This window comes from Pelmatolapia mariae, linkage group LG20, assembly GCF_036321145.2.
Source record: "Pelmatolapia mariae isolate MD_Pm_ZW linkage group LG20, Pm_UMD_F_2, whole genome shotgun sequence".
In the NCBI taxonomy this organism is placed as follows: domain Eukaryota; kingdom Metazoa; phylum Chordata; class Actinopteri; order Cichliformes; family Cichlidae; genus Pelmatolapia; species Pelmatolapia mariae.
The window spans coordinates 32,133,091-32,155,319 of NC_086244.1; the positions used below are offsets into that span (position 1 = coordinate 32,133,091).

Below are 22,229 nucleotides of genomic sequence, written 5' to 3' on the forward strand. Positions count from 1 at the left end.
GCATCAGTGCGAAGTATGAGAAGTATAGGACGATGTTAAATGAAAGTGTGCACTACGGTCTTTAGAGGTTTAAAATGTTTAAAAACTGGCACATTTTTCACATCAACACTGTTAACATAAAGTACATCCAGTACTACATAAACTGAGAAAAAAAAATTAATAAGGAAGACTCAATAAAGTTTTGTCATAAAAAAACAAAACAAATCCTTTTTTTTGTAGGTTGTGGTGTATGGACTCTAAACACTAACCATTTGATTGATTTGATATTGCAAATGCACGATTACGATGATGACGTTAGGGTTTGCGTTTACAATTTTGTCCACAGTGCCAAAATTCCTCAGCTTATCAAGATGTAGAGCTTTTCCTACCAAGAAGCCTACCGTGCCACCCTTAAAAATCAAAATGAAATACTGACACAAACGCAGATTAAAGTAAATCTTGGACTCTCTAAGACAGACGACATAACTGTGAGACTTTCTAGAGTTATAATTTTAACCTCACAGCACTTAAACAATGTAGCCGTTCAATACACGGTGGTCAGAATGGAAAAATCTGCATGTTTTTTCTGTTGTTTTACAAACCCTCGTATCATTATTATTGTTATTATTATTATGTGATTGATTGAACTTCCTGTTTTTGCTGTTGGGTCAAAAGAAATAACTTTAAGACAACCCAGCAACACTGTTGCCATATTAGCAAGCCAAATGCATCACTTTTTGTGTTAAATATTGCATTTCTCTAAATGGCTTAGACAAAACAGGTCTTTAAAGAATCTGGGAGGTATTTATGTGCTGTAGCTGAGCCTGTACTGAAAGACTCGGAAACAGTTTTCAACCCCAACCTGCTTAGACCCACGATTAAGACAATTTAGACAGACATCAGTGAAAACAGACAGACAGGAAGACGATAAGCAGAAAGACACAATTACTCAACCAGGAACGGAAACAGACGTGACCACACACACTCACACACATGCACTCAGAAAAGAGTAAACAGAGAAACAGATGCTTCAAGTGCAGAAAACACTCACAGGCTCACACGTGAGCATAAAACCACATTCATTAGCGTAATAAGGCACAGACAACAACCAGAATACAATTCAAAAATAAATGTACAAAAGTTATTGTCACAAAAATCTCTTCAATTATATGAAATTAAAAATTTCCCCAAATTTATTAGAGTTGCTTTTTTATCTGCTTGAAAACCTGATAACTGTTTTGTTTTTCTTTCAGTAGATTACGTGGTGTATAAATTGCGGGTGTTACGTAAATGTTTTGCACTCATGTTTATTTCACTTTAGATAAAGATCAAAATGAGAAAACAACTTCCTGAAAATCTAATTTGATAAAGAAGTACAAGGCAACAAACCTTTAGCAGTAACACCCTTTGGTTGTTAATCATTTCTCTAAAAATATATTTTTTTAAAAAAGAACAAAAAAAAAGTCAAATTAAAATCTGGAAGTTTAAACAAAAATCTTTGACAAAGACAGTGTGTGACGTTTTTCAAGACATGAACTTCAGTAGACAGAGTCTTTTCAGAAACACTGCCATACATTTTCTGGGTTGCTTAACTGTACAAACATACAACCGTTAACCAGTTTCCATAACAACAAAAGTGTTATGAAGTCTTGAATAGATGGAAAACACAATGAGCGACTGGATTGTGGTATAAAAAAAGTGCCTTGTCGTGATGTGTTATCAGTACTTTGATGCCTATACATTAAATGAATTTCTATAAATACAAGATAAATAAAAGATATGTAAAATACAATGCAGTCTTCATTTCTTCATTAGCATTTCTATGTACAGAGTATTACAACTGTGTTCAGCAACCAAGCAGCGTGACGGCTGGAAACAAATCAAGTTTGTCAAAACTGTCGGTTAGAACAGCAAGATTTGAGCTGGGGCGTTGCTCCAAAACACAGTTATGACGATTCAAACATTTAAAGGTTTACGTGTTAACAACCTGGAGCATCTGTTTTTGTTTCTACACACATGATTACGACAATAAGATAAAACCGTTTTCCTGGATTTACATTCACTTTGGAAGACGACCCCTTCAATTCTTGCTGCTTTCTTCAGCACTCACTCCAGGGCCCCATTCATGCAAACTCCGCACTGAATCTTTCAAGTGCACTTTAATCTTATAAAACTACATAAAGACTGGCCTGTGCACCTCAGGCTTATTAGCATAAAACAGCTCTTCTCTTAGAAACAGTCATACAGTCGAAATAAAAAAATGACAAACATTAAACTGAAGCGGCCTAATTACACCACCCTGTAGGCCAGCTGTGACACATTTCTTTATGAAAGCCGCAGCCAAATTAGATTGAGTGGTTTCCTGCCCTCATTCTTTTCTCTACTTTAATTTGAACTTCCTAAGCCTAAAAACTGAAGGACCTTAACAGTCAAGTGGATTATCATTTATTAATAGAGTAATATATGTGTACATTTATGGCATTCCTTCTCTCACTCCATGCTTGTAAGGATACATATCAGGGAAAAGGGGGCATGTGATGGCTTACAAGCCTTCACAAGATGTAAAGACAATATAAGGGGACTGCACTTTATTAAGAAAGGACTAAAATCCAGTGAAAAGGTTTTGCTTCCATAGGGAAAATCCACAAACCTATGTGATAAAAGGCCTTGTTATGTCTTCGAAATCATTCAATGGAAATAGTATGTTTCGGACCAAACAGCAGACTAGACAGTCTTTTTTTTAAAAATTCACTGAGTGTGTGCAGCTCTTATTATTCACTGTGAGCTGATGATGCTAATTATTTGCTCTCTTATCTCAGTGCTCACACAAAAGGGAATCCTCAGAGCAGCAAATGGACAACCGGCCCTGAAAGCACACAAACGTCTGGCACACTTCCTGTAGCATTAATGAATCCACATTTTTACTCTGAAAAAAAAAAAAAAAACAGTGCTGCCATGGTTACTGACAGCTTCTCTCCTCTCCTTTTTCTTTCTCTTCCCCTCTCACCATATCTCCATCTCTCTCCACCCCCGTAGCCAGCGACAGCAGTATTATGCACTCATGTAGTCTGACAGGTACAGCTTTTTGAAATTACGCAGGATCCTGCGAGGCTGAAACAATTGCACTGATGCGTTGCAGCAGGGGTGCTATTATGAGTTTGAATAAAACTGGGACCGCGCAACACTTGTGTGCGCTGTTCCTGCGGCAGCCTAATCAGGAGCAGATTGTGTTTGAAGGGCTGGTGATAAAAACCCCTGCAGTTCAGTTGAGGTTAAGGGTCTGACTCCCATCGGGACTGATGAATACATTTACATCTCCATCTATGTCTGCACCCGCTGCAAAGTAATCCAATATTTGTTCTGGCAAAGTATTTTTTGACGTCTGTAAAAGTAGAGAAGAGGATGCACTTACATCCTGAAGTTCCTTCTATTTATTCCCTCTTTTACACTGATGTGTTTGCTTTCATGTCTCATGTTGCATTTTGTATTCAATGCTATTTTTTTCACATTATGGAAAGCACTCTGCCGATAACGATTAATTATTTCATTTTCTAATGCAACTCGATAATACAGCTGACGCAGTTCAGTCTGAAAACATCAGGAAAGATGTTAATAGAAGAAGAAGGAACCACATCAAAGTTTGTAAGTAAGCGACTTCAGGTCAGTTAAAGTTAAAGCATGTGTCACGCTCGACTTATTTCAAAGCAGGTGGGCAAAAAGCTCTTAAAGATGTCAGACCTGGAAGTCAAACTACTGACCTTATGATAACCTCTCCTTCCCACAACCCCCCCCCCCCCCCCCCCCAAAAAAAACAAAACAAAAAACAAAACACATGGTCTACTGCCTAAGTCAGACCTGATAATAGAGCCTTTTCCCTCATCATCAGTAATCTTTTCCGACTGGGAGCAAAACAACGTCAGACTAAAATGTCATTTTAAAGACATTTTAAATTGCTCCTTCTGATTGTTTTGCTGCGATGTAAAAGTCTTTCTTGTTGGTTAATGTTGCAGAAACCCATTTTCTGATTTAAAGCACACCAGCTCACCTAAAGAAGAAGCTGAAGAAAGAAAAAAGATTTAATGGCCCCTTCCTCCCACCTACATCTAGCACCCTTGGTCTCAGCCACATGGTCCAAGAATCAGAAAAAAAGGATAAAAATAGTATCTGAACACTTTACAATATAACCTGTTGCAGCTCTGATAATTGGCCACTAGGGACAGTGTGGGTGGTTGAGGGTACACAATGTTTGAGTATGTAGTAGAACAATGGCTTGCATGATGGATGGAACAAAGAGCACCGGTTACTGTGGCTAAAAAATAAACAAACAAACAAAGAAAAAATAGTATGGGTGAGACAAGGCGGGGCAAAGGGAAGAGACATAAAGACAGAGAGGCCAGAAATTGCTCTCATTCTGTCAGTCTTTTAGTGGTCACCGTGGTGACAACACATGTCAAAAAGAAAAAAAGGAATCTTCTGCCACACTGCTGCTGCTATGACTAAACAAGAGTAACGGTCACCGTGGTTACAGCAGCAAGCTTCCCCCTTCACTATGTGCATGAGTCTCTTTGAACTCCGGGTAATACCGAAAAAAGAAAGAAAAAAAAACAGGCTGGCCAGTTGAATCTCTATCACAGAACTGCTTACTGGATGTGTTCACCACAGAACGAGTCACTAAAAGCGGTATCACGGATGTCTGGTGTCAAAAATGAAGCACCATAAAAGACCCTAATTGCTTTCCAAGTTGTGAGCGGTGCACGTTTAATAATCTGAAACCTCATTGTGCTTGACGAACAGGTAAAAGCTAAGTGTATGTGACCAGTAATTACAGTCTACATGACACTATAAAATAGGTAGTTCAGAGCGTGTCTGTCTAGTTTATAATTACTGACAAACCACAAATGTAGGCTACTTTGACATTATTGCTGTGGTTCAGCTGAAAACCCACATCGAGCAAGAGCTGATTTTAAATGCTAACCCTTTGAACGGCCCCTTGTCCTCACCTTTGATGTCCCTATACTTTAAGAACATCAAAGGTTAGTTTTACAGAACAAGATTTAAAAAAAAAAAAAAAAACGAAGCCAGACTGGCTGCTTCCTGGCATAAAGTCATGTAATGTTCCCCTTTCACTTTATAGCTGGGCCCCCCAGTTTGCAGCCTGAACTTAATCAATCAAGGCTTGGCCTCAGCGAACAACTGACAGTGAGCTCGACTACGTCCATAAAGGTCAAAGAACATTTCACCTTTGACCTCCCACCTGCAGAGCGATTCAAAGCAGTTTCATCTGAATAATTTAGCCCCATCTTACACTCTTGACTAGGATCGCATATATAGCACCTATATGGAAAACTATTTTAATAATCGGTCACTCAGTTAGGCAGATAAGAAGTACTTATATCGTCATTAGGACAAAATATATGAAGCTAGATCATCGTCTGGATTTAGACTGACTACAGTACCTTATCCTCATATGATGTATCACTGTCAACCATCTGTCTTTAGGCTAACCATCTGTCCTCAGATCAAGCAAAGAGGAAGTCAGGAGAAGACTATTACATATAGAGTGCTTTCAGTATATGCTTCTGATCAGCTCTATAAAAGCTGCCTTTATCAGAAATGTGATATTCAAAAACAGCGCAGTCAGTGAGGAGGCAGGAGAGGAAGAGGAGATGGGATAAGGTCAGAGAGTATGGTGGAGTAAACTAAGGAGACTTTAAGATGGCTATTCAGTGTCGCTAAATGATAAGTTACCTATTAAGTATTCATGCATCCCTGAACCGACAACAGCTCCAAAGGTGCCGTCCTCCTTCTGTTCCTGACCTCTAACCCAGTCTGTTAATGGTAGTTGAGGCAGAAAGAAATGCTTCTGTATTCTGCTGCCTCTGTTATTAATATTTAAAAGATCTGGCCTGTTTATAAAATGAGAAAATGAAAGGCCATACCCATTATTGCACTTCGAACCCTTGCTTTTAGGGAGTAAAGTTTGTGACAGTCTTTACTCGCTAAAAGCTGCACATGAGCAGTTCAGTGGAGATGATGTGAAGCATATAAACACATGAGGCACATCCCTGATCAGAAATTTCGCCATGATGCTGACCATTGCTACAGAGTATTTACAATAAGAACTGACCCTATTGCCCAATTTATATCAGTGGCCTGATGTACAGATAGGAGGAAGAGTGTGGGTTTTTTTTTTTACAGTAGCCCAGAGGATTTGCTAATAAACCTGTTATACAGAGACTATAATGTCCATCAGTATGCCCAAATATCTCCCAGACAGGAAAGTGCAGTAGTATTATTATGCCTGACGCACTACAGGAACGTGAGCAGGCGTTTTATGACGAGATTGGCAGTTTCCTCAGAGCTTCAACAGAGGTGTGCAGGCCATACATTTAGGAGCCTTGCGCTTCCTGCGATGTTGTAGCTGGGATGTGCTCTGTGATCCAGGTGGTCAGCTCCTTTAGCACGGACTCAGCCACCTCAGGGAGGTCATGGTGAAGAGCGTGGTAGCCTCCTTCGTAGATCTGGGATGACATTTAGAAATGATAAGAAACGATCAGAGGGATGTATGTAAAACCATTTCATTTTTGTTCTACAATGCTTTTTTGGAAAAGCCCTCTTTTAAACAACTTGCAGTGTGGTCAAAGTTGCAACGGATTCTTCCTGCTTTGCCAAACCTACAGGGATTTAATACAAAAGTCATTTGATCACACCAAACATTTTGCTGTGATCAAATGACTTCAGTTTACAGCTTGAACTAACGTGGAAAGCCCCTGCATTTGGTCCAATTATTACTTTGATAAAACATGTGATAAAGAAGCATCTGAGCCTCACAAGCACCACTTGTTTCTCTGCTCCCTGCACTTTCTGTCTCATGGTGCTGCACAAAAACAGAACATTCGTTATATCTGATTTCACTTCTCATGTGTCTCATTCTCATGTCTCTTGTTCATCCTCTTTTTAACCTCCATGTGATGAACCATGTGACAACATAGTGTGTGAAACTTCCCTCTTTACAAATACCAGTGAGGTTTAAGCTGCATTCCATAATGTAATACAGGTATAGGCATGTGTTGCATCACATCACTGGAAAATGCTGCACGGCACAACATGTGCAAAATCCCCTGACTGTAAAGTCAAGGGTTTGTATATTTTTCCTTTAGTTTGCCACCCATCTCTATGTTATATTTTAATAACAATGGATTTTAATGACTGACAGTTTCTGTATTAATCAAACACAAAGACCTCAGCTTTGTAACCTCGAATCATCATTTTTAAAGTGTCAGAAGACACCTTTAATGCTGGAGGCAACGTTATTCCCCATATTTATGCACTGTGTCACTTTCAGTTGTTGCACTTTATAAACGCTCATCTGAAACTTTATTAACGCAAATATTTAATCACCTAATTACATATCAGTGCATTTAGGCATATAGACCTGCTGAAATTCAGGCCAACCATCAAAATGGGGAAGAGACATAATTTAAATGACCTTGAACGTGGCATGGCGTTTAGTGTATTTGGAGTATTTCAGAAACTGCTAATCTACTGGGATTTTCCTGGACACTGTCAGAGGTCACGGTAATGGTCAGACTGCTTTGAACTGACAAGTGGGCAAAAATAACCAACTAACCAAGATATGCATAACAATTTCTCTCAGTGCACAATAGATTGAACCTTCAAGCAGCAGAAGACCACCCCAGTCCTGTCAGCTAAGAACAGAAAACTGAGGCTGCGTTTCACACCCGCTCACCAAAATTGGATATCAAAAGATCAGAAATTGTGTTGTTTGGTCTGATGAGTCTCGATTTCAGCTTCAACATTCAGATGGTAGGGAGAGAATTTGACATAAACAACATTCAATTCAATTCAACTCAATTCAATTTTATTTTATTTCTATAGCACCGTTAAAGCATGAAGCCGTCCTGCTTCGTGTCAATACTTTAGTGCGTTGCTGGTGGTGTAATTGGGCTCCTTAGTACCAACTGAGCATTGTACCCAGCGTGTATTGTTGCTGACCACCACTATCCAACCATCCATCTTCTGATGGCTGCTTCCAACATGGCATGTGTTATTCATATCATGTCAAACTGGTGTATTGAACATGACAGTGACTCAACAAATCTTCACCAACTATGTGATGCTAATCTATCAATATGGATCTAAATCTTAGAGGAATGTTTCCAACGCCTTGTTGAACCTAAGGCAGTTCTACAGATACAGTTTTCTGTAAACTAACCATACACACCTTGATTTTCTTGTCTGTACTCGGAGAATTGTCATACATCATCCTGGAGCCTCTGATGTCACAGAGTTTGTCAGCGTCACCGTGAAGGAGCAGGAAGGGCCAGCTGATTGACGGGATCTCCCTCTCCATACGCTCCACTGCCGCCATCAGCTGCATGCCGAATGATACTCGCATCCCGCCGTGATAGTTTAGCTCATCAGCGTCGTATGCCTCCACCTGACAGGAGAGAAACAAAAGAGGCCAGGGTGGAGATGCTTTAGTTTATCATGTCTCTCCACCGGATGTTGGACTGATATCAATGTAAGTTCATTCCTGCTGTTCCTCTTTCTAATTAAGCTCAGAGAAATAATTTTGGTCAGGCTTAACTCAACTCAGCAATCCTTTCATAGAGCACAAACGCTCCTTCAACCCTGTAATGCCAAGTTTTTAAGTTTTTGACACCTCTACATCATCAGTGAGAGTCTGTGTACAATTAGATGCATGCAGCGCTACTGTGGGCAATAAATTGCACAAACGTGTCAGCCAGAAGAAAAATGGTACAAATTAAAACTCATACAAGTAAATTAATATTTAATTTTTTTAATTTTAATTTGTTAGAATGCTCAATAAAAACCCCACTTAAATGTTAATGCAACTTGTAATAAAGGCAAGATCTTGCAAGCCTAATCATTTTCTAATTTCTCGCAATATATAACTACGAGAAGATATGTGTTACACATTTAGAAAGGGTGTGCACAGCCTAGAATGAACAAGCAAATACATACTGTAGTTTTTTCCAAATATGGCATAACGCTGAGGGGAGAAAAGTTGTTCTCAGGGAGAAAATATGGGCATGAAAATGAAAAGACTCCTGGGAAATCTGTGGCAGTTGGAGGGGAAGCGGGAACAAATGGTCGCTAATAAATGGACAGGGAGTTTTATTTAGAAATAAAAATGTGAGCAAAGCAGGATGATAAAGTGGAGTTACGTTAAAAGGAGGCAGAAAGGAAAAAGGAGGCTTACAGAGGGAATTCCCTGTTTCTCTGACATTAAACATGTAGTTACAAGTAGCTGTCACATAAGTCATACAGTTACTCATGTCTATTCAGCATCTATGTAAGCACAGCTGTGGCTGACTTTGAGAGAAAGAGCATTCTTCTAGTGTCACAGGTGGCTTAACTAATGACACCACATCAGCCCAGGAGACTGTGAAACCTCGTGCTGTACATGACGTCCTTCCATCTAATCTATCATCGAAAACTTTGGGCTACAAAATGAAATAAATTAACTTCAAAATGTTTTGATGAGAGTAATAGTTTATTATTTCTTTTCAACCTATTTTTTCACTGTTTTCTGTATTAAATGTTAAAGATTGTATTTCACGTTTTAAAGATAACGTGCAAGAATGTAACTGCTGCAGGGTCTTGTAGCATGGTGGAACTTTGTATCTTTATGTATGTGCATCAGTGCTTCATTTATGGTTCTGCATCATACTTTATCATCAATCATTTTAAAATTAGTAATATTTTGCATTTGTTTGTTATGCGACAGTCAGCAAACTGATCAGTGGACACTGTGGTGTGCATCTTGAATATTACACAACTAGTGTCACTGCGTGTTCGCTAAATAACAATGACTTGCAGTTACAGGAGCAAAAAGGACCAATACAAAAAAGTATTCATTAAGCTCAAAAACAGCCTGTGTGTCTGATGTGACTAGCAGTTTGAAGTGTGAATGGATTTAACTGTGTGATATGCTCTTAAGTAGTGACGCCCGGTGGTTTTGAGAGCAAATGTTCTACTGATCAAAAAGTTCTACTGATCATAAGATCGTTTGTGAGCTGATTGGTAGTAGATGATGAAAAAAGAAATATAAATCCTGCAACAGCAAATTTCATTTAGTTTTTTTTACTTTTCTCCTTTCTTTTGGTGAAAGAACATCTTGAGGCCATGAACATTTATGTATTGAACTTGACTGAGATGTTCATTCCCTGTGATCCCCGCTCACAATGAATAAAACAACATAAGGCTACCGAACGGTTTCATATTCAGTTGTGAAATTGAGCTTTCTACTTTACTGAAAACACATGAAGAAAAGGTTACAGTGAGAAATCAGAGCAAAGTAGGATCCACCCATGCAACTTTCATTCTAGTAACAATATCGTATCACATAGTCTCATTATGCAGTTGGATACCTGTGTGCCTAGATTACATGTTACGTGATTACATCCTTTGATTCAGTCCTATCAGGAACCTTTGACACATGTCAGTCTCATTAATTGCAACTTCTTTCTTTTTATATTTATCTGCTATTGTTTATTCTTGTATCTGGAAGAACACAACTTCCTCTGACTGACTGTAGGAAGCAGAAGCAGCAGGATGTAGGAATGTTGATGTAAACTAGGCATACACACACACACACACACACACACACACACACACACACACACACACACACACACACACACACACACACACACACACACGCAGACTCAAATCCGTGCAAAATTTAGGCGTGGTGACATGCCATGAGAATTTGTTTCTGTTTCTCCAGGGATGTCTCTAGGGGCACTACAAAGTATGGGTGTGTACTGTGTTTACAAAATAACACAACCAACAGACGCACCCAAACCTGTCCTGCTGTTTGGAAAAGGCGCACAGTGTCTACAAAGATGTGGTGTTTTGGCATGGGATTGGACAATAAAAAAGTGTGACTTGACATGAGCGTAGACAATCAACCGCGGACAAATTTACACCTTGGAAATTCTATTTCCCACAATCTCCGTGAGTGATATTTCAATTTCAAACAAGAGCGCTCAGCCACCCAAAACACACATTGCCAGCATCAGTCTCTCACCTGCCTCTTGTCCCGTGAGAGCCATTTGGACTCGATGGAGCCCATAGTGAGGCTGGGCAGCATGTGGTTCAGCAGTTTTGCCATGAAAACCTACAAACAGAAAAGAGCATAGCTTATTTTCATGTGACATCATTCATGAAGACTGTTTCCCTGTCCTATTTTGGTTTTAAATATTGCAGTATTATGTATTAGTATTAGACTTTTATTTCATAAAATAGGGAAGAAAAAAGTCATTTATTTCTGTTAAAACAGCCTCCTCTGTGAGATTTGTCAGAGATTGGCCACACTTGGGACATACTTGTATCAAAGACTCAGTGAGAGGCCATTTATGCAGCTCTAGTGATACCTGAACTGATTGTTGCCTTTGAAACACACAAAATAAAAGGTGCCAGTATTATAAGTATTATAGACACCATCCACAGCAAACCTGAGTAAAGTAAGATAACTGCCTCTAGGGTTGGGAGAGGAGAGAAAAAGAACAGAAAGAAGAGAATAGTGGTTTAAAGGGTCGGTGATTGGTATGTGGTACCTTGAATGGTGTGGCTGACTCCGGGTTCATCTGGACCAGGGGAGCTATCAGAACCACTCCAGCAAAATCACCAGGTCTTTCACAGGCTGTCAGGATTGAGATAGCACCACCCTATAAAAGAAATGCAGAACATATTAGCTTAATGAAACTGTAATACAAATAATATTTGTCAAGCTATTTCTTTAAATCTATTGCCCGCATGTCATGCTTCTGTCACTTAATTTTGAATTTTCCTCTTTAATTTTATATGCTGCTTAAAGATGTTGTATATAAAATATGATATGAAGATTCTTACGGTTGTCAAACTTGGTTACATTATTTAAAATTATCTAGAAAAGTAAAACTTAACATATTTTACTTTAACGTGTGAAAATCCTGGTTTGGGAGAAATCGACTTTCTTTTCTTAAATATTATAAGACTGAATGGCAGCTGCCTGGTGGTGTACAAAAAACACATTTAATAAGGCCAACATTCATGTAAATTTCCAGAAGTCATAGCCTACTTAAAAAAAATCCACTGATCTTTTGTTGTGCACAGCTTTCTTTATGTAAGAACTAATTTTTCTTTGTACTTCTGTCTTCATCCGCCTATCAAAAGAAGCAGCTAGCTAACAACACAGCTCAGCAGAGGGAGGATGCTGTAATGTTTATATCCTGTCATGCTGTCACTAGCATGAGCCTCCAGTCATGAGTAGATGAAAGATTCTGCAGTGCTACGGTCGACAGCTGTTGTTTGATAATAAACTATATAACACACCAAAATAAAGGTGATGGATAGAGAGCACTCACTAGGCCAAAGAAAAAAAGCACATATATCTAAAATAAAAAGTTGCAGTCATGGAGATTTCACCTCAGTGGATGTTGTCACTGGTCGCTGTGTACTGATCAGTGCAGTAGTAACCTCATCATGTATGATGTATGATATCTTCTTATTTAAAAATAGAGCATATTGTTCTCAAGGGACCCAAAATAAATTGAAAAAAATGAGTAAAAAATTAACAAAACAGAGAAAACCACAGATAACAGCATTAGTTATAAAGACAGGGTTTCAGTAAGGAGAGAGACTCGGCACGTCTTACTTCTTTAGTCTCCAATAGAGGAAAGGGAGTGTCTTTTCTCATGTGATCAAAGTGGAAAGGTCTTAAAGTAGGTGAAAGGTCTTGATGCGAGGAGCAGTAGGAAAACTATTCAGAGGTCACAGCTAACATGAAACAAGCCATCTTTTGTGTAGATCTCCAACCCTATTTTTTCTTGCTATTGTTCCACAAAGAGAAATGTCAGTGTGGGACCATGGGCCCGGGGGCACAACACTGCTGAGCTCTACAGAACATCCGCACCAGGGCCACACTTTAGCACCCACGCTGACATTTTTTTCATATTGTGATTTCAATTCTGTAACGTAGGGCCACGACAATTAGCAGCTCCATGGCAGCCAAAACCTAAATCGATTCGTCAGGGTCGACTCTGGCACGGTTTCTCCTCTCGTACGCAACAAGTGCATGACACACACACGCACGGGAGCACAGTGATTCTGTGTGGGAGACTAATTGGCTTCAACTTTGTTTATGTGGGGAGCTTTCTTTGTCACCTATGTGAATATTCATCAGCCCGGGGGCCGATCACAGCCTCGCTTTGTGAAAAAGGGTACCGAAAGGAAGACAAAACCGTTCCCACCAGAAAACTTCACTCTGTAAAGACACAAGTGCACGCTCGCGCATCGCCGCCTGCATCCAAATACACAGGGAGTATGAAAAAAAGAGGGCAGCTGCCTGATTCTCCCCTTTCTTCTGATTTTTCTGTCTTTTGCTAAAACACGTACACATATAGTGAACAACAAGTCAAAACATCTACATGTGAACACCAGGACGCACTGCTGCAAAAACAGAAGTAATGCTCAACTTCAAGTTGCATTTTTTTTGATGGTGGTGGTGGTGGTGGGGCTGCTAAAAGCTGCAAAGTGGCTGATTGGTTCAGCATATTTAGTGCCTGTTAAATATCAACAAAAAATGCCAATGAATGCAGTTGTGTCAAAGGGTCTGCACTGATAGAGTGAGATAAGTGTGAATAGGGAAGGGAAGAGAGGGAGACAGAGTGACAGATGGATGACTGGGACAGAGAGGCTCTTTCAGAAGCTGATAAGAGGCCCTATACACTCTTCTACCTCTGAACTTGAGTTGACAAGATGAATGCTGGTATTGTACACAGTGCTACACACTGTCAGTGGGTGGACTCGAACTGTCAAAAAATAGCCCAAGGAGCTAACACTCTGATATTATATGGACTGTACAGCTGCCCCACTAACACTGCATGGTCTAAACAGAGAGTACACCACTGACATTATATGGACTAGCAGGCTAAAATAGCGGCATTATATGATGTAGGCTTAATAAACATTATATGGCCAATAAGTGAACACCTGTTGCATTCAGTATGAACTCACCACTAATAGAAAAAACAAAAAAACAACAAAAACAACTGAAGGCATTCCCTTATTGCAATGGTGTTGTTCAATGGTGCCAAGAGGACAAATTAGGGACTGCACCAAGAGATGTTTCACTTGAACTAATGTTTCAAATTTAAAAAATGTCACTCGCTATATGTAAGTTTTCCAAGCCGATTAGAAATGAAGAAGCGTTTTTATTGAAGCCACGGTGCATCACAAAGGGAATTTTTGTTTAGTGTGAGTAATGGATACTGAGGGGAGATGAGACTGAGGGCTTAGAAGCTGAACAAATAGATCCTAAGCACTGCTGAACCGTTACATAAAAGGCTGTCACAGAGGAAGGACAAGTAAGCCTCGGCCAGAAATACTGATGGAGAAAGAAATAAATGAGTACGAGTGGGAAGACGCCAAAGCTGAAGGGATTTTACAGCATCCCACGAGCAGATACAACGTGGACAAACTGCTGAAAACTTCTGTGTCACTGCTCAACCAAAAGAGATACAGCGGAGCCCCTGAAAAAAGTCGAGTGTTTGGTTTTGTGTAAATTTGCAACCGTAATGTGTTTTTTAGTTCTTGCTGTCGCACGTTTAAAAGTTCTCACACATGTTTATGTGTTCTGGAAACTGTGAAAATGAATTGTGGTATTTTTTTCATCAAGCTGTAAATAGCTTGAACTAAAAACTTAAACCCAAGCTACAAAAATGCTCATGTTCTGAGGTTTATATGGTCATCAGTAGGTCGCAAATCACTTTCAGACTACTGTGACATAAATTACACTATAAGATCAAAGAATCTGAAATTTAACAGACTTTTTCCTGTTTCACAGGTCTTAATAAATATAATAAAATATAAAATAACATGAAAAACATGGTACAATTGTGAATAACCATAAATTAACATTTTGATGAGTTAGAACTGTGACTTTCTTTACAGCGTCACTGTAGCTTGACTCTGCCGACTACATTACAGGATGTTATCACTCGAGCAGCCTCTCAACACACACAGCAGAATCCCCGGGTGGTCTCTATTGTGTTGTCGTTTGGATTTTTTGCGTCATCGTGGCCTGAGAGATTTATAAAACTGAAGAAGCAGAGGAACAGACTAATAGAAACAGGATGCAAAGTGAAAACACCGGGAAGCTGGGAAATGAGGCCTGTAAAAACACAGTTGCACATCACTTGACCTGGGGCAGGTTTCCTGAAAACTGAGTCTGGGTTTTTATTTGTTTCAAAGGAAACAAGAATGTAGTAGAGGATGAAATGAAGAGAGATGAAAATGAAAAAAAAAGTTATATCTAGGGAGAAGGATATGAAACTAAATGGAAAAGGAAACTAGTGACCAAGTGACATTAATGACACCAGTGAAACCTCAGACACACCCGTTTCTACACTACACCGTCAACTACACAACTGACTTCATCTTCAGGGTGTTTTTTAGGATTTTCCTCTGGTTCCAGCTGTAACCTAAAAAAACATACAAAACCTCTGATGTTGTCTAGCAACAAGCAACAGGGTTAAAAATAAAGCTGACTTTTATAACTCACACTATTACATTGATTTAATTTAATTTTAGCACAAGCTAAAAGTTGTGCATCATTATGGGTGTGGCTGCCTTCCAGCCTGCGATGTATTACCTCAGCTGATCTGAGTCACTGAAATGGACGGTGTTTGTGGTCTTTACACAAAAACACAGCCACCCCCATAGACCATAGAGCAGTAACTACTTCATTTTTACATGTCTACTTGTATTTATGGGTCTAATACACAAGTGAGTCATCGCCAAACTTGGCTTTAGTTAAATCTCAGTTACGCTTGCGAAGTTTCATGACTGTTCGACAGGGATGTCTAACTCATTTTACATCGTGCGCCACATACAGCTTACTTTAATCTTAAGCGGGCCGGACCCTTTCTGTCTTTCACTGTGCAGAAGTTTACCTGCATTTTTAATCCTGGTGATTTTTTAATATAAGAAAAAGAAGAGCAATTACAACAGTATATAATTTTTCTACATGACATTGAAATGCTGTTGTTTTAAATGAAATTATTCTGTCTTAAATTGTAAGACATAAAAGTGTAAAATTGGAGAAAAAGTCCTGGAAACTAATTGCCCAGACTGCCCTGTAATTAGAAAACTGAAAGTTTTTGTTAATTAACAGAAAAAATTCAGATATTTTTTGTTACTGTGGACCTATTGTAAAAATTGTTTTTTGAAAAAACAGGAACTTTTCTGTCATTTAATTGTTTTCCACATAATAATTATTTGTAGTAGTAACTGTAGTTTGGCCATAATTGAGGTCTTAGTCCAGTGAGCTGGACTGGAGTCTTTGTCAGACCAATTCTGGCCCCTGGGCTTTATATTTGACACCCCTGCTGTTTCTTGCATCGTTGCTGTCAACAGACATCAATGCAGATAGACAGACACAAGCCCAGATACTCAAAACTGCCTTTGAGAAAGTTAAAATAGGTTTATCTCCAGCTGGGGCCTCTCTGCACGTTGAGTAGTCAGTCAGATGAGAAAAAGCTACATAAATCCCAGTTGATTTCATTTCCATTGCTATCACAGGTGGTACCAAAAAAAAAAAAAAAAAAGAAGGACCCGAGTCTAAACCAACAACTTGAGAGTGTTATGATTTTCAGTGTCCATGAGTAAGTAGGGTCTGCTTCAGTCTGAGTGATTTAATTTTCATCACCAGAAGGGGAACAAGAAGCTCCCTGCTGCACAGACTTATAATGTAAGACGCTTCCTTCAGGCAGATTTGAAGAATATCTATGGTGTCCACAACTGTCCATGTGTACATGCACAAGTATAATCCTTAGCCAGCAACAGAAAAGGCCAAAGAAGACACATTGAACGGATTTATTAGTCTAAAAGAAGTAGGAAAGTGAGGGATGATGAAAAATAGAGAGAGAAGTTGGAAAAGAAAGAGGTTTTGCTGTGACTTTGCTCAGCTGTCTCTTAATATTTACAGAATCTGCTGTCTAAACAAGCACTCCGCCTCAGCCTGGGATCCCACAGTGGAGTTTACACAAAGTATGTACTTCTGTGCTTCTAAGATCCCTTCATCACAGCCTCAGTCTGTATACAGAGTCCTACTGCACTGAAGCGCATGAGCCATAAATGGCTCGCCAAGGCGGACCCATTAATTAAACAGCATGTTGTTTGAAGCAACTAAAGGCCCAAGTGACGACAATAAATATGACCTATTTAAAAGAAAGACATCAGAGAAGGAGGAGCTGTTATCTCTAATAGAGGACAGTTAGATGCAAAACACAGCGCTTAAAATCTTTATAGCAGAAAATAATACAAAAAAGTATATCCTGAACTTAGCTAGTGATTGTCTGAATGAACAAAAGGTCCTAATCACAAAAAAGAGCTTCATGAGTCAGTATTTATACACCAGCATGTAGAGCTGTGCTGGAAGGCATGGCGAAACAGTTCTGCAATGAACTCACAATTCTCTGCTTGATACCTGCAGCTGTGCACTAAAAAATTTTGAAAGCATACTTGGGTTTGTTTCAAAGCGTTCTGACTTGCACAGCGCAACGCTCAAAGGACTTATTGTTTTAGATTTTGACTTCAGTGAGTGATGTCAGTTTCCTTATGAAACATAAAGCCTCACATATGAAAGCATAAAAAATGTTGGCATGCAGAATCGGAGCAACTTGCTCATCTAACCGAAACAAGTTCACGGGAATACAAAGTGACTCGACCTAGAAACACTGACAGTAATCATTTATTATATAACTCATCACTACCATTTGTGATCTGTTAGCTGTGCTGAGAGTTGGGTCGCAGAGCACAACAACGAGAGGCTGTGAAAACAGAATAAACCAATCAGTTAAAAATAGCTCCAAAGCTGGCCTTGAAGCTTTCCAGGCGTTGTCTAATTATTTTTAATGAGAATTCTGGTTTAGTTTTGTGTCTGCCGAATTCACAGAGCCACAGTAAAGGCTATTTGAATATTCTTTTCATGTTCGCTGCACTGAAGTTTAAACCAGCTGAAGACCCAGCATAACTTTTTCTGCTGAACTTAACTGTTACGGTTAACAAGGGATTAATTAAACTTAATTCTTAGTTTAGGAATTTTTCTTTGAATGTGTCAGCGTTGTTTAAGAAAGTAGAGCAACTTTGTGGTGCACTGCCCAGTGAACCTCCTGGTTAGGCCTTTCTGTGTGGAGTTTACACCCTGTAGCTCTCCCTCCACAGTCCACTGTGAAGTCAATTAACGATTCTTAACTGGCCATAGCTATTTATGTGAGAATTAAAGATTTTATGCTTTTCTGAGTGAGCTTTGTAATGAACTGCCATTTCAATTAGCACTAGCCCGGATATGCAAGCCTAGCTGGATAAGCTTTGAGGAAAACAAGTGCAGTCTACGCTTAATTGGTTCAGTTAAATGAACAACTAATACTGCATTTCATTGAATTTGCTTGTAGCAAAGAGTCTTTTGTCCACTCCATTAGAGTAGAAAAGTACAATATAAAAACAAGTCAAGGGGTAAAACGTTTAGCTTAGAGAATGACAAGCAGCTAGTATAACTGTCTGTCAAGTTTAATATAGGGTTTTGAAAGTTAGTTGGCTGTATTTAAAATGGAAAAAAAGGAATAATTCTGAAGGACTGCAGGTAAAATACAGCAGCCAGTAGCTCATTACTTAGCACCAGCTCCTTGCTTGTACAGCAGCTAGCTTTAGCTTCTATTCAGATGTAATGTAGATGATACTGGAATCCGTAATGCTTTCATTTTGCTGGGTAAATCTGTTTCATTAGTAGAAAATAACACATAGGCTAGTCAATAATGAGGCAGGTCAACAGAAGATTTCTACGCGGACTGACGAAAGTGAACACTCTCTGTCTGTGCCATACAGCCACATTTGCCCTTGAGCAGGTCACTGAACCTGTGACTGCCCTGTTGGAGGTTTTCCGTAGCAGCTGCAGGCTCTCGGGAATCTGTGGCACTGTGTGAAAGGTGAAAGGTAAACTCGGGTTTACCAAGAACAGCGAACTTCGCAAGCCTTCCCTGAACTGTTGGTCTGTTTTACTTTAGATGACAGGTAAAGTTTGACCATTATACAGAGAAACTGTACGTGGTTCTCCTAGCAAGTCAAATAATAATTAAAGGTAGCAAGTATTTTACTTAGTCACTGCTACATAAAAAATGCCTGATTCTGCTGATAATCAACAACCAGTTTATCTAGACTTGCATGTCCAGAGCAGCAGTAAACCATGCAACTAGACGAGGAATACTTTCCTCATTTACGTGTCAAAATGTCACAGGAAGCCTCATCAAATGTGTGCTTGAGCGGGACTTGCACTTCGGTTTTAGCCAGCTCTCTCTCTCTATTCGTGTCAAGCATACTGTATGAGGATCTCAGGCACATTATGCAATTTAACACCGAACAAAACAGGAAAACCAACCTGATCAAAATACAACACTGCTCCCAGGACACATAACAAGACAAAAGCCAAAGACATCATTGTGCAAACAATTCCAAAGACATGCATGGTTTATTCCAGGAACTGACACACATTCATGGAAAGTGTCTTACCATGGAGTGGCCCACAATAAATACAGGCAGGTCAGGGTGGCGAGACTTCATCAGGTCAATGTGCTGAAGGGAGTCTCTGATATAAATCTGAAAGTCCTTAATGTTCATCCTGTCACCTTCGCTCTGGCCATGGCCAACTGTGGAAGAAAGGATCAGGAAAGGTTAACACATTATTTAAGACCTTCAAAAACAAGAAAACTTCACATTTTTGAGGAAAAGAGGGCAAAGTAGCATGATACAAGGGTTATTATAAGCCTAGAGTGATAGCTTATAGCAGTTCAACAAGTTGAATTAAACACAAAACTGTTGAAATTAAAATCACAGGCATACTAAAAAAATGTGTTTTACATTTATTCCTTAAACTTTTTAAGGACTGACTGCATCCACATACAATTCAACTCAAGGGGAAGCCTTCTACTTTGGTGATGAGAAACGTAAAGAAAAGTAAAGGAAATGATGGAAAGGGAAACAGAAAAAACGGGGAGAGTAAGAATAAAATGGACTAGTAGAGGAAAAGTATGGGGGAAGAGATGAAGTGAAAAAAATGATGGTTCAAGACAAAAGAGGAGGAAAAAGGGGACAAACAAGAAGATGAAAGCAAGAAAAGACGAAGACAGAGATGATAGAAGTGAGCTTGACAGATGGAGAGGAGGGAAAATATCTGAATATGTATGTGCACATCCATATATTATATATGTGCTGTCCTCAGGCTTTCCGCACCAATAACTGAGAGGTGAGGCTGGCTGCCATGGTAACCACCAACCCAATAACACTAGCTAATAAACATTCACATGTGCATCTCACACCTTCTCCCGTTGGCTCTGTAATGTTGAAAGTGTGTCAGTGTTTAGAAATGCATGCTTCCTATAAAACACTCCAAAAAAGATGGGACGCATTCAAAAATTGTATGCTTATGTTGAATTTCAAGATGTCTTCAAGTAAACATGTGGAAGGGTTTACCACTTTTAAGAAGTTTGTGATGTTTCTTAACAAATACATGACATGGGATTAGAAGAATTCAGAGAAGTCTCTAAGCAAGAAAAGGGCTATGAAACTAGAAGTCAGCGGCTACATATAAGCATCCATTATGGTATGAGAAGAGTAGTTTTTTACATGGCCTGGCTAACCATAAATGCTGTATATGAACATCCTGCCATCTTTCCTCTCTAGGGCCCATGCGACCATCCCAGGTAGGCAGGGCAATCCCCAGCAAGTTGGAACACAAGTGTCTACAGGCACTGTCCCAAACTTTCATGTCCTATTTCAGAAGTGTGTCATCTAAGACAGTCCCACAGCACCAAGAGCTTCTCATCCACTCCAGTCCCTGATCCTCTACGAAAGGCATATAAGTTGGATTCTAGAGCGCCACTGCCCGACAATGTCTTCATTTCAGGTCAGCAGCTCCACCCTCCTGAGTAGTTGGACAGTTTACCAGATTCCGCTTTGGCTGACTGAAAATCATATTCAATCTCCTCCTTAGCACAAGCCACGCTTGGCTTGAGTTGCAGGTACCTTCCAGCCTTCTACGAATTCCAACCAACCAAGGTCGACAGGACTCTTTCTTTCAGCTTGATGGCTGGGGTCCAGCATCTCATTCGGAGATAGCCACCACTGCAGGCACATGCCACCTCACAGCTGTAGCTCATCTGAGGTGTGGATCTATTCAGGCTCAATGTCCACAGTCTCCCTCAGGATGCTGTTGAATCTCTGCTGATGGTGGGAGTTGAAGATCTCTGGGATAGGGGCCTCTGCTGTGCGCTCCCAGCACATCCTCAAACTAAAGGTTTTGGCACACCAGGCTTACCCAGCAGCCTTCTGCACCACAAGATCCAACTCACCACCAGGTGGTGGTCACCTGACAGCTCAGCTGCTCTCTTATCACGAATGTCAAAACACATACAATATATCCAAGCTCTGAAATATAGAAAACATCTTTTCCAGGAAAGGGTTTGTTTATTTATTTAGTAAGACAATGCCAAACCACATCACCACAGCACGGGTTCATAGTAAAAAAAAAAGAAAAATCCAGGTGCTAAAGTGGCCTGCAAGAAGTCCAAACATGTCACCCAATTTTTCTAAAAAGAATAATATTTCCTTTTTTTAACATCTGATAGTTTGTCTTTTTGTCCTTTTGTTTTTCATCATTCCAGCTTCTTTGGAAAAGGGGTTGTACAAGAGCACGTCTTCACCCTCAGTGCTTTCCTGTCTATCAATACGAAAGCAATCATCACTGTGTGCAAATCAATGTCCAATCACAGCTTCAGTGATGGAGTGGTGCAAACTTGAGATCAATGCACAGTAAACCACCACCGCTCTATTCTTTCAATGGCTTCTCACCCCATTAAATCCATATCTTCTGTTAGTACAGGTAATAACAGGTATTACTGGAAAACACACATATCCCCACATACACCTAACCTTTTAGACAACTGATGGTTATGATAAGACCATGAGAACATTCCAGGACTCAGATCCAACAAACCATTTCATTACAAAAGCTGCAACAGGTAAAAAGAAAACAACCAACCCCCACCACCAAAAAAGTCCTATTTCCTCATCCTTTTTGCTTTGAGCAAATGTGCATGTTACATACAAAGATTTTAGAAACAGTTATGAGTCAGAGGAGAGTGAGCACGGCATTTACAGAATAA

The 22,229-nt window shown here is 39.6% G+C and overlaps 1 protein-coding gene across 2 annotated transcripts in view; it reads right to left on the reverse strand.

The window, feature by feature from the left end:
• Positions 1-3,786: 3,786 nt before the first annotated feature.
• Positions 3,787-22,229, reverse strand: part of mgll (monoglyceride lipase) — a 35,061-nt gene continuing 16,618 nt past the window's right edge. For both annotated transcript variants that reach the window (XM_063463571.1, XM_063463570.1), the window contains 5 exons: positions 19,579-19,715; positions 11,589-11,699; positions 11,060-11,149; positions 8,225-8,440; positions 3,787-6,500 (listed from right to left, as the gene is read on the reverse strand). In XM_063463571.1, coding sequence (XP_063319641.1) covers positions 6,369-6,500; positions 8,225-8,440; positions 11,060-11,149; positions 11,589-11,699; positions 19,579-19,715 — 686 coding nt within the window. In that variant the 3' untranslated portion in view covers positions 3,787-6,368. The remainder of the gene's footprint in view (positions 6,501-8,224; positions 8,441-11,059; positions 11,150-11,588; positions 11,700-19,578; positions 19,716-22,229) is intronic.